The sequence below is a fragment of the Ambystoma mexicanum genome, chromosome 10 (assembly GCF_040938575.1).
Source record: "Ambystoma mexicanum isolate Mex_15411 chromosome 10, UKY_AmexF1_1, whole genome shotgun sequence".
Lineage (NCBI taxonomy): Eukaryota > Metazoa > Chordata > Amphibia > Caudata > Ambystomatidae > Ambystoma > Ambystoma mexicanum.
Genome location: NC_090932.1, coordinates 1,677,997,925 through 1,678,011,219, shown reverse-complemented (window position 1 = coordinate 1,678,011,219; position 13,295 = coordinate 1,677,997,925). Strand labels below are relative to the sequence as shown.

Sequence of the window (13,295 nt, the reverse complement as noted above, 5' to 3'; positions counted from 1 at the left end):
CTGCTGTTTTTACTACTCCACCATATCCTGAGTTTGGATTTTAATTGGAAGGAAATCCTGGAGTTCTTTCCTCCAGAAGTACGGAGGAATTCTGGCCAGTAGAATTACCAGAGAGACAATTCCTCCAATCCAGTCCCCCTGTGAGATTTCAGAATGGGGAATAACACAAACTAGGAATTTGAAGGATCTACCTCCAATTCCCAAGTCGTCGGCAATGATATCTCTGTATGGCAGAATTAGCGTGCCTAATTCCGCCGGCCTCGTAAGAAGGCCGTTTTTGTATACTAACCGTTATTTGCCTGCATTAAAGTGTTGCTCTCCATAAGCGGCCCGCGTTGCTCCACTCGATGTGATTAACATGTCCTCTTTTTATTGCAGTTGACAGGGATCCCCATGAACGTTTCTATCAAATTTCAAGTGAACCTGTACGTGAAGGCAGTGCACGGCATTTCGTAAGTAACCATCTTCGGCACTTTATTTATGTGGATGTTTTAGACCTTAAAAAGTTTGTAAACCAGGTATAATAATCTTCCTGGCCGACTTCAACAGTCATTACAGTTGCGTAGCAAACCTTAGAATTGAACGGAAGCCAAAAAAGCTGAATCAGCCAATCAGCATGCAGGTGAAGGTAGAGCGCGACAGTGCTCACAGGATCACGGATATCTATAATTTGTACATTTAAAGCTCATGACTAACTCGCTTCTTTTCCATCGTTACTCTGTATGACACACACACGCGTGCACAGACACGCACTCACACAAACACACATGCCTGCCCTTCTCTGAACCAACATTCAGAACAGTACCACTCCTCATCCACCAACTGATTGCAATGCAACCCACACTACGCACACCCCGATTAATCCATGCTTACTTGGACCCCCTTCACCAACCAACCCATGCTTGGAGGGTAGAACCAGTTAGCAAGCAAGTGACCAAGATAACACGTGGTGCTCCCCCCACCCCCAAGTGCCCCAACCAAACTCACTTAGAATATTACTTCCACGCTAACACTTGGGCTAATGATCTGCGCACATCATGACGGGTGTCCCATCTCCCCCCCACTCCCCATTGACTCTACTCTTCCCATCATCTTGGGACCTAATGCCAAGAGGCGCCCCAAATGCCAGAGGCTGACCTGTACAAGACCCCATTACATTACATCTGTCGCAGAGCTCAAGCTGTTAGACTGGTTTAAAATAAGTCTATAATGTTGTGTAATCTGTGTCCAGTTTATTTATGGACAAATAGTCTGTGTTGTGATGCAGCTTAATTGACAAAGCCGTACCAGTCTTTGATACAGTATTTTATGATGAGCGATGGTCGGTGTATATTGGAATACTGATTTGCAAAGCACACACTGCACATACAGATCTAATGGTTTAACTTGCTCCCGGGGGGTTGCTAAACTGGGCGACCAGACCCCCGTATCGTCTCTTCCTCGATTAGTCAGAGAGGCCCAAAAGTGTTTCCCTCAGTTTCCAGTTCACACCCACGGAAGGAAGCCCTGCGCAAGTTTACCCCGGAACGCCATTCGGCGGCCAGGCTGACCGGGAAGACGTAGTCCCAACGATGTCTCTCCTTGCTTTCTGGCAGCCAGAATATCTCAAAGGAATTATAGTAGGGAGCAAGCCATCTTCCCATGGCAAGTAAAAGGGACCTGTTCTGAGACCACAACAAAAACCCACACCCTGACAGCATGCACCCTGACTTTCCAATACGAACAAGTTATGACACACAGGGCTCTTCTCCTTCTACAACGGGTTGTGCTTCATTTTCCTGAGGGATCGGAGATCCAAGAAAAACTGTCCCAAAACTGTAACCGGAAATCCGTCTTCCCGCTGAGCACCATGGGACAGCCCAGCGAGGGAGCTCTGTCTACTCCCGCCTAGAGTCTGTCTGGCTTGGACCGCTGGGGTAAAGTTAATCTCCAGGCTGCAAGAGGGGGAAGAAGTAGTGCCGGGAAATCCCACCGAGGAGGTTTTTTTGAGCAGATGGTGGTCGCTCTACAGAAAGGCAACCGTCCTGTGCATGGACGGAGAGGAGGCAGCGTTCCTCACAGATTCTTCCCCTCCCCCGCGCTCTGAGGCGCTCAAGACATCTGATTTCTCTGCAGCCATGATGTGGACACTCGCGGGCTGCCCTAGCTTGCCTCCAGAGGCACACACCTGGCATGGGATGAACTGTGACGCTTCCCTACCCGCCATTTGGTGAAATTGACCTGACCGAGGACTCACTTGGCCCTAATTGGTGACCTTCATCTGCAGGTTTACCCGAAATCTCATGGAAACACTCATTGGGATTCTTCTCCAACTGGAATTAAGGACCTATTACTCCATCAATCTGCGTTCCTCGGGTCCTCTAATGCAGGTCAATAAATAATGATACAATGGGCCTTACCCTCCCCAAGTGCCCTAGTGTGTGCCATGCATAGCTCTCTCCCCCTCCCCAAGTTCCCTAGTGTGTGCCATGCACAGCTCTCTCCCCCTCCCCCAACCGCCCTAGTGTGTGCCATGCATAGCTCTCTTCCCCTCCCCCAAGCACCCTAGTGTCTGCCATGCATAGCTCTCTCCCCCTCCCCAAGTGTGTGCCATGCATAGTCCTCCCCCCAGTGCCCTAGTGTGTGCCATGCATGGCTCTCTCTCCCCTCCCCCAAGTGCTCTAGTGTGTGCCATGCATAGCTCTCTCCCCCAAGTGCCCTAGTGTGTGCCATGCATAGCTCTCTCTCCCCTCCCCAAGTGCCCTAGTGTGTGCCATGCATGGCTCTCTCTCCCCTCCCCCAAGTGCTCTAGTGTGTGCCATGCATAGCTCTCTCCCCCTCCCCAAGTGCCCTAGTGTGTGCCATGCATAGCTCTCTCCCCCTCCCCCAAGTGCCCTAGTGTGTGCCATGCATAGCTCTCGCCCCCTCCCAAGTGCCATACTGTGTGCCATGCATAGCTCTCCACCCCAGTGCCCTAGTGTGTGCCATGCATAGCTCTCCACCCCAGTGCCCTAGTGTGTGCCATGCCTAGCTCTCTCCCCCTCCCCAAGTGCCCTAGTGTGTGCCATGCATAGCTCTCTCCCCCTCCCCCAAGAGCCCTAGTGTGTGCCATGCATAGCTCTCTCCCCCTCCCCCAAGTGCCCTAGTGTGTGCCATGCATAGCTCTCTCCCCCTCCCCCTCCCCAAGTGCCCTAGTGTGTGCCATGCATAGCTCTCTCCCCCTCCCCAAGTGCCCTCGTGTGTGCCATGCATAGCTCTCTCCCCCTCCCCAAGTGCCCTCGTGTGTGCCATGCATAGCTCTCTCCCCCCTCCCCCAAGTGCCCTAGTGTGTGCCATGCATAGCTCTCTCCCCCCTCCCCCAAGTGCCCTCGTGTGTGCCATGCATAGCTCTCTCCCCCCTCCCCCAAGTGCCCTCGTGTGTGCCATGTTTAGCTCTCTCCCCCCTCTCCAAGTGCCCTAGTGTGTGCCATGCATAGCTCTCTCCTCCCTCCCCAAGTGCCCTAGTGTGTGCCATGCATAGCTCTCCCCCCCTCCCCAAGTGCCCTAGTGTGTGCCATGCATAGCATTCCCCCCTCCCCAAGTGCCCTAGTGTGTGCCTGTATAGCTCTCTCCCCCTCCCCAAGTGCCCTAGTGTGTGCCATGCATAGAATTCCCCCCTCCCCAAGTGCCCTAGTGTGTGCCATGCATAGCTCTCTCCCCACGTGCCCTAGTGTGTGTCATGCATAGCTCTCTCCCCCAAGTGCCCTAGTGTGTGCCATGTAAAGCTCTCTCCCCCCTCCCCCAAGTGCCCTAGTGTGTGTCATGCATAGCTCATGACCCCTCCCCAAGTGCCCTAGTGTGTGCCATGCATTAGCTCTCTCCCCCCTCCCCCAACTGCCCTAGTGTGTGCCATGCATAGCTCTCCCCCTCCTCCAAGTGCCCTAGTGTGTGCCATGCATAGCTCTCTCCCCCTCCCCAAGTGCCCTAGTGTGTGCCATGCATAGCATTCCCCCCTCCCCAAGTGCCCTAGTGTGTGCCTGTATAGCTCTCTCCCCCTCCCCAAGTGCCCTAGTGTGTGCCATGCATAGAATTCCCCCCTCCCCAAGTGCCCTAGTGTGTGCCATGCATAGCTCTCTCCCCACGTGCCCTAGTGTGTGTCATGCATAGCTCTTCCCCCCCTCCCCAAGTGCCCTAATGTGTGCCATGCAAAGCTATCTCCCCCTCCCCCAAGTGCCCTAGTGTGTGCCATGCATAGCTCTCCCCTTCCCCCAAGTGCCCTAGTGTGTGCCATGCATAGCTCTCTCCCCCTCCCCAAGTGCCCTAGTGTGTGCCATGCATAGCTCTCTCCCCCTCCCCCAAGTGCCTTAGTGTGTGCCATGCTTAGCTCTCCCCAAGTGCCCTAGTGTGTGCCATGCATAGCTCTCTCCCCCTCCCCAAGTGCCCTAGTGTGTGCCATGCATAGCTCTCTCCCCCTCCCCAAGTGCCCTACTGTGTGCCATGCATAGCATTCCCCCCTCCCCTAAGTGCCCTCGTGTGTACCATGCATAGCTCTCCCCCTCCCCCAAGTGCCCTAGTGTGTGCCATGCATAGCTCTCCCCCTCCCCAAGTGCCCTAGTGTGTGCCATGCATAGCTCTCCCCCTCCCCAAGTGCCCTAGTGTGTGCCATGCATAGCTCTCCCCCTCCCCCAAGTGCCCTAGTGTGTGCCGTGCATAGCTCTCCCCCTCCCCAAGTGCCCTAGTGTGTGCCATGCATAGCTCTCTGCCCCTCCCCCAAGTGCCCTAGTGTGTGCCATGCATAGCTCTCTCCCCCCTCCCCGAAGTGCCCTAGTGTGTGCCATGCATAGCTCTCTCCCCAAGTGCCCTAGTGTGTGCCATGTCTAGCTCTCTCCTCCCACCCCCAATTGCCCTAGTGTGTACCATGCAGAGCTCTCTCCCCTCCCCCAAGTGCCCTAGTGTGCCATGCGTAGCTCTCCCCCTCCCCCAAGTGCCCTAGTGTGTGCCATGCATAGCTCTCTCTCCCGTCCCCCAAGTGCCCTAGTGTGTGCCATGCATAGCTCTCTCCCCCTCCCCAAGTGCCCTAGTGTGTGCCATGCATAGCTCTCTCCCCCTCTCCCAAGTGCCCTCGTGTGTGCCATGCATAGCTCTCCCCCTCCCCCATGTGCCCTCTTGTGTGCCATGCATAGCTCTCTCCCCTCCCCCAAGTGCCCTAGTGTGTGCCATGCATAGCATTCTCCCCTCCCCAAGTGCCCTAGTGTGTGCCATGCATGGCTCTCCACCCCAGTGCCCTAGTGTGTGCCATGCATAGCTCTCTCCCCCCTCCTCAAGTGCCCTAGTGTGTGCCATGCATAGCTCTCGCCCCCCTCCCCAAGTGCCCTAGTGTGAGCCATGCATAGCTCTCTCCCCCCTCACCAAGTGCCCTAGTGTGTGCCATGCATAGCTCTCCCCCTCCCCCAAGTGCCCTAGTGTGTGCCATGCATAGCTCTCTTCCCCCTCCCCCAAGTGCCCTAGTGTGTGCCATGCATAGCATTCCCCCCTCCCCAAGTGCCCTAGTGTGTGCCATGCATATCTCTCTCCCCCAAGTGCCCTAGTGTGTGCCATGTTTCTCCAGCATGGGGTCTGGCATGGATTCACATGCTCATGAATATTTCCCGTCGTCAGGCTGGGAATCCTCGGTAAAGAAAAAATCAGTATCAGTTTCGTTTCTGATCTGTCTTTCGTAGTAGTAACCAATCACTGATCTCTGCGTCATACTGACCACAGCCAATGACTGCCCTCTACCTAAGCCCCGCCTCTGGCAGCCATCTTCAGATTTTTACTGCACGTTCAAGTGTTGGGATCCTCGTGCTATTGCTCTCGAGCGTTAGTGCTTTTTTTCACGTTTTTTTTCTAAGAAAAATCTTTATTCGGTCAAAAGAGCCTCAAGCTCCACCATTTCTTCATCCGATTAACGGGGAGCCGTGTCGGATTCGTCTACGCCCCTCAAGGGTGAAGATTTCGTCGAGCCACGCTTTTGGAGGACTCCAGAAGTTTCTCAAGCCCATCTCGGACATGGCCCAGGAGAAGGGAAGCTCGACGCCCGGAAAGCTGTTCAGGGTCTACCCTGGATGCCAGCTTCAGAATGTCTTTAAGGAGGACGAACACTCCCTTTGTCTTTACTGCCTACATGAGGACAAGACACACATGGAGAAGGACTGTGCGTTTTGCAGCAATATGTCGGAGCGGACCATGAAGGACCGCCATCAACGTCTCGCCAACTGGCTGGAAGGAAAGAGCCCGTCCGGCGAGAAGAAGAAGAAGTCGTCCGAGCGGTCTTCTAAGACCTTTGAGGGCGCCCCGGCGACGGGGGTCCAACAGAAGGCCAAGCACCGCGAGTCCACTGGCACCGGGAGCGCCGAACGGTCGGGCTCTACGGGCGCCAGGCAGGGCGCATCCTCCCCGGCGCCATCAACCACGAGCCAACGCTCTGGCTCGGGTAAGAGGAAGGCCGAGCACCCGGCGAAGCTCCTGGAGAGACCCCGGTCGAGCTCGAAGGCCCCATCGGAGGGGGAGCGAGGCAGTGACCCTCCCCCCAAGGAGAAGGCGGTGAGTGCACCTAAGGTGGTGAAAGCCTTAATCCACCCGGCCAAGGCCTCTATCGAGACAGTCGCGGCGGCCTTGGCTCAGCCTGTGGAGGCTACACCAGTGGTGGCGACCTCGGGGCCCAGAGTCTCCCTGCCACCGCGGAGGGAGTCCTCTTTCATGCCCATCGACAGGACCCCTGTGAAACCTCCGACAGAGAAGAAAGAGGGGGGGCAGGAGGTCGTCGTGGATTCGGCCTCAACCTCTGAGGAGGAGCTGATCGAAGTCTTAAGCCACGGCGTTGGCGTGGAAGAAGACCAGCCCGTCGGGAGGGACCCCGGCGTAGGAGACGAGAACGTCGAGGGTGCCGACGGGGCTCCTGACCGCCCGTCGGACTCCCCTCAACCAGTGCCGCAAGACAACTCGGCGGCCATTTTGTTGGCTATACAGTCCTTATGCTCGGAGATAAGGACGAGACTGCCGTTACCACCAACGGAGGAACCGCTCCCGACGGGGGACCCGGAGCCAGGCCCTTCTGGGAGCCCTCCCCCTAAGAGAAGAAGAATTCATCCTCCACCTCCTTTTCAGCCATCGCGCCCTGTTCAGCCCTCCTCCCCGTCCACGACACGTGGGGATGATACGGGGACTGACACGGCCGCGACGGGTACAGACGACGAGGTTTACGACGAGGATCTCCCGTCGTCACCTCCCACCCGGGCTTCCCCGCCCGACGAGATTGGATCGTTTCACTCCATGATCGCCAGGGCATCCGAGCTTTTCCAGCTCTGCCCGGAAGAGAAGAAGAAAGGTTTCCTTTATCAACGGCGCGAGGCCAAGAGGAAGACGGTCCTCGCTGTACCTCTACTGGACGATATTTGGGATGAGGGCCTCGCCCTCCTCAAGAACCCATCCACGACGCCGGCTAGAAGGGATCGGTACGAGAAGAAGTACCGGGTCCCGGACGCGGCCCCCTTGTGCCTTTGGGCACAGCCGACCCCGGACTCGGTCGTCTCCGCGGCGGCCAGGAAGAAAGCGGGGGGGCGCGGCCTCTACGTCGACCTCCCCGCCGGACGACGAGGGAAAGAAATTAGACACGATGGGATGCAGAGTCATCTCGTTGGCAGCGACGACGATTAAGGCGGCCAACGCCTTGGCTATCGTAGCCCGCTATGACAGGGAGTTGTGGTACAAACTGGCCCCCCTGCTGGACTTCCTACCAGACAAGAGGGCGGAAGCCCTAGAGATCTTGCAGGAAGGAGAGGTGGCATCGGACCATGCCATTACGATTGCGACGGACATCACTGACACTGGATTTCGCCAGTTGGGCAACGGCGTGTGCCTTAGGCGGCGTGGATGGCTCAAGGCTACTGACTTCCATCAGGACGTGCAGACCAGAGTCTTGGACATGCCGTTCGACGGAAACAACCTGTTTGGGAAAACAGTGGACGATTCCCTTCAAGCCATCAAGGCGGACACGGAGACGGCCCGGGCTCTTGGGGTTCTCCCAGCAACGGCGGCCGCCCTTTCGGAGCGGCAGGGGCAAACAGGGTGCCTCCAAAGGTTCCAGCGGCAGATTTTCCACCTACCGTCAAGCGGCCCGTTCGTCGTCACAGGAAGCTTACAGGGGACGAGGCAAGTCAGGCGGACACCGCCGTCGTCGCCAAGGAGGACAAGGCGGCAAAGCCTCGTCGAAGCAGGACTGAATCGGCCGTGGGGTCGGGCCCCCACCGAAGCACCCCGGTGGGAGGCCGGCTGGCGCGCTTCGCCAGCGTGTGGGAGTCCATCTCCACCGACCGTTGGGTGCTGGACGCCCTAGCTCAGGGTCACGCGCTCGAGTTTCTAAAGAGGTGCCTGCGCGTCCCCCCTGTGGCCAGGAAAGAACATCACGTCCCTCAACTTCTCTTGGAGGTAAAGGCGATGCTCAAGAAGGGCGCCATTGAGCTCGTCCCAAAGAGGCTTCGGGGCTCCGGAGTTTACTCAAGATACTTCCTCGTGAAGAAGAAGACGGGAGGATGGCGTCCCATCCTGGACCTACGACGACTGAACAAATTCATCAAGGCACAGAAGTTCCGGATGGCCACCCTCCAACACGTCCTGGGTCAACTGGAGGAGGGCGATTTCCTGTTGTTGGATTTGGAGGATGCCTACTTCCATATTCCCATCCTAAAGGGACACCGAAAGTTTCTCAGGTTCGTGGTCCAAGGGCGTCACTACCAGTTCAAAGCCCTTCCCTTCGGATTGAGGTCGGCACCCAGGGTGTTCACCAAGTGCCTCGCACCGGTGGCGGCGCAGCTGCGCCGAGAGGGGATCCACGTCTACCCCTACCTGGACGACTGGCTCATCCGAGCAAAGACGAAGGAGCTCGCCGTGGAGCACACGGCAAGTACCGTCCAACTACTCACGGACCTGGGATTCTCCATAAACTACGCCAAGTCCCACCTGGTGCCCGCGCAAGACGCACTGTTTCTGGGAGCAAAGCTCGACACAGTGTCGCTTCTGGCCTCTCCGTCGGAGGAAAGGACGAGGGCCATCTTGGGCAAGGTGCAGCGGATGCTGGCTGCGGACGTGGCCAGGGTGAGGTCCATCAAGTCCCTCCTCGGAATGATGTCTTCTTGCATTTATCTCATCCGCCTGTGCAGGCTCTGGATGTGCCCGTTGCAGGAGTTCCTGGACGCGCGTTGGATCCAGACGACGGGCAGCTTCGAGGAGAGGATCACACTCGACGAGAGTTTCCGACGAGCGATCCGGTGGTGGGGCACCCGCGCGCATCTGACGGCGGGCATGGACTTCCAGACCCCCGGCCACCAGGAGACACTGACCACGGATGCCTCCCTGGAAGGGTGGGGAGCGCACACCGAATATCTGCACGCGAGAGGCCTTTGGCTTCCGACGGAGAAGTCCCTCCATATCAACGTCCTGGAGCTCCGTGCAGTGTTTTGGGCCCTCAGGTCCTTTCTTCCGTCCCTCAAGGGCAAGGTGGTGAGGATCTTCACCGACAACACCACCACCATGTTCTACATCGGGAAGCAGGGCGGTACCAGATCCCCAGCCCTGTCCAAGGAGGCGCAGGATCTGTGGCATTGGGCAGTCGCCCAAGGGATGTTTCTGGTGCCGTTTCATATGGCAGGGATAAAAAAACACCATCGCCGACTCGCTCAGCAGAGAGCTGCGCTCGTGCCACGAGTGGGAACTACGACAGGATCTAGTGGACCGCCTCTTCCGACGGTGGGGCACTCCCCAGATCGATCTGTTGCGACGGTGACAAACTCGTGCCGGAGGTTCGCCAGCAGGTTTCCCCAGCCGAGGAGCATGGGCGATGCTTTCTCGTTCCCCTGGGAGGGCCTGTTTCTATATGCGTTCCATCCATTGCCATTGCTGATCCGGCTCATTAACCAGCTCAAGATGTCACGGTGCAGGATGATCCTCGTCGCACCTGCGTGGCCGAGGCAGATATGGTTCCCGGACCTTCTGGACTTGTCAGCGTCCCCGTCAATCAAGCTGCCAGTGGACGCGGATCTTCTCTCCAGGGAAGGAGGCGCCATCCTCCATCACGACCCGAAGTCGCTGAACTTGCAGGCCTGGCTCCTGCAGCGTTAGAGTTTGGAGGATACGACATACCGGCCGACTGCAGAGAGGTTCTTGCAAAGGCCAGGGCGTCCTCGACTCTTAAATGCTATGGACACAAATGGAAGAGGTTCTCTGTCTGGTGCCACGCACAGAAGATTAACCCTCTACGGATTACGGCTCCCCAGGTACTGCCGTACCTTCTGACGCTGGCCAAGGCTGGACTGGCGCACGCGTCCATCAAGATTCATCTTGCTGCGATCGCCCGATACACCAGAACCATGGGGCGGACGTCTTTGTGGTCTCATCGTCTGGTGAAAGTATTCATGAAGGGACTGTTCAGATCATTCCCGCCGGTGAAGGCTCCGGCCCCGGCGTGGGAGCTCAACGTGGTGCTGACCAAGCTCATGGGACCTCCGTTCGAGCCTCTGCACTCGGCTCCGTTGAAGTTCTTGTCGTGGAAAACAGCGTTTCTTGTGGCCATCACCTCCGCACGAAGAGTGGGAGAGATCTAGGCCCTTTCTTGACTTGACTTTTCACGACACGAGAGTATAGTGCTCAGGACGCACCCCTCCTTCATGCCCAAGGTGCCGTCGGACTTCCACCTCAACGAACCCTTGGTGTTGCCTGTTTTCTTCCTGTCGCCTTCGTCGCCGGCCGAAAGGACTTTGCACTCGCTGGATGTGGCTAGAGCGCTGAAGTTCTACGTGGACCGCACAAAGTGTTTTCGGAAGACGTCACAACTTTTTGTGAACTTTGGACCTGTCAATCAGGGGAAGGCTCTCTCAAAGGCCTCCATTTCCAGATGGCTCTCCGGCTGTATCATGTACTGTCATCGGTTGGCAAACTGACCGCTGCCTGGCCCTCCGAGAGCCCATTCCACCAGAGCGATCGCAGCTACCACGGCGTTCCTATCTGGTGTGCCCTTGCTGAACATCTGCAGGGCTGCTATGTGGAGGTCGACGCACACCTTCACGAAATTCTACTGCGTCGATCGGGATTCCAGGGAGGAGTCCAGGGTCGGCCAAGCAGTGCTGCGCAACCTGTTCGCCTAAGGTGAGCCTGGTGAGGAGGTAAGAATTGCTTAATGTTGAGTTTGATATAATGCTTAATGTTGAGCCTTTGCCACCTCCCGTGGTTGTGCTTGTGTGTACTGCTATGTATTCTTTATTCATGAGCATGTGAATCCATGCCAGACCCCATGCTGGAGAAGGAACAAGTTACTTACCTGTAACTGTTGTTCTCTGCATGGGTCTGGCATGGATTCACATGCGAACCCTCCCGCCTACCCCTCTGCGGCTCTTCACTTGGTCATACTGCCACTTCACGTGCTACCAAATCTGAAGATGGCTGCCAGAGGCGGGGCTTAGGTAGAGGGCAGTCATTGGCTGTGGTCAGTATGACGCAGAGATCAGTGATTGGTTACTACTACGAAAGACAGATCAGAAACGAAACTGATACTGATTTTTTCTTTACCGAGGATTCCCAGCCTGACGACGGGGAATATTCATGAGCATGTGAATCCATGCCAGACCCATGCTGGAGAACAACAGTTACAGGTAAGTAACTTGTTCCATAGCTCTCTCCCCACTCCCCCAAGTGCCCTAGTGTGTGCCATGCATAACTCTCTCCCCCAAGTGCCCTAGTGTGTGCCATGTACAGCTCTCTCCCCCCTCCCCCAAGTGCCCTAGTGTGTGCCATGCATAGCTCTCTCCCCCTCCCCAAGTGCCCTAGTGTGTGCCATGCATAGCTCTCCCCGTCCCCAAGTGCCCTAGTGTGTGCCATGCATAGCTCTCTCCCCCTCCCCAAGTGCCCTAGTGTGTGCCATGCATAGCTCTCTCCCCCTCCCCAAGTGCCCTAGTGTGTGCCATGTATAGCTCTCTCCCCCCTCCCCCAAGTACCCTAGTGTGTGCCATGCATAGCGCTCTCCCCCCTCCCCCGAGTGCCCTAGTGTGTGCCGTGCATAGCTCTCTTCCCCCTCCCCCAAGTGCCCTAGTGTGTGCCATGCATAGCTCTCTCCCCCTCCCCAAGTGTGCCATGCATAGCCCCTCCCCCAGTGCCCTAGTGTGTGCCATGCAAAGCTCTCTCTCCTCCTCCCCCAACTGCCCTAGTGTGTGCCATGCATAGCTCTCTCCCCCTCCCCAAGTGCCCTAGTATGTGCCATGCATAGCTCTCTCCCCCCTCCCCCAGGTGCCCTAGTGTGTGCCATGCATAGCTATCTCATCCTCCCCAAGTGCCCTAGTGTGTGCCATGCATAGCTCTCCACCCCGGTAGCCTAGTGTGTGCCATGCATAGCTCTCTCCCCCCTCCCCAAGTGCCCTAGTGTGTGCCATGCATAGCTCTCTCCCGCCTCCCCCAAATGCCCTAGTGTGTGCCATGCATAGCTCTCCCCCTCCCCAAGTGCCCTAGTGTGTGCCATCCATAGCTCTCTCCCTCAAGTGCCCTAGTGTGTGCCATGCATAGCTCTCTCCCCCTCCCCCAAGTGCCTTAGTGTGCGCCATGCATAGCTCTCACCCCTCCCCAAGTGCCCAGTGTGTGCCATGCATAGCTCTCTCCCCCTCCCCCAAGTGCCCTAGTGTGTGCCATGTATAGCTCTCTCTCCCCTCCCGCAAGTGCCCTAGTGTGTGCCATGTATAGCTCTCTCTCCCCTCCCGCAAGTGCCTTAGTGTGTGCCATGCATAGCTCTCTCCCTCTCCCAAAGTGCCCAGTGTGTGCCATGCATAGCTCTCTCCCCCTCCCCCAGGTGCCCTAGTGTGTGCCATGCATAGTTCTCTCCCCCTCCCCCAAGTGCCCTAGTGTGTGCCATGCATAGCTCTCTCCCCCTCCCCCAAGTGCCCTAGTGTGTGCCATGCATAGCTCTCCACCCCAGTGCCCTCGTGTGTGCCATGCATAGCTCTCTCCCTCTCCCAAAGTGCCCAGTGTGTGCCATGCATAGCTCTCTCCCCCTCCCCCAGGTGCCCTAGTGTGTGCCATGCATAGTTCTCTCCCTCTCCCCCAAGTGCCCTAGTGTGTGCCATGCATAGCTCTTCCCCCCTCCCCCAAGTGCCCTAGTGTGTGCCATGCATAGCTCTCTCCCCCTCCCCCAAGTGCCCTAGTGTGTGCCATGCATAGCTCTCTCCCCCTCCCCCAAGTGCCCTAGTGTGTGCCATGCATAGCTCTCTCCCCCCTCCCCAAGTGCCCTAGTGTGTGCCATGCATAGCTCTCTCCCCCTCCCC

General features: G+C 57.1%; 1 protein-coding gene across 2 annotated transcripts in view; it reads left to right on the top strand.

Moving 5' to 3' along the window:
• Positions 1 to 13,295, top strand: part of SCARB1 (scavenger receptor class B member 1) — a 790,530-nt gene that overhangs the window by 613,021 nt on the left and 164,214 nt on the right. For both annotated transcript variants that reach the window (XM_069620116.1, XM_069620115.1), the window contains exon 9: positions 379 to 452. In XM_069620116.1, coding sequence (XP_069476217.1) covers positions 379 to 452 — 74 coding nt within the window. The remainder of the gene's footprint in view (positions 1 to 378; positions 453 to 13,295) is intronic.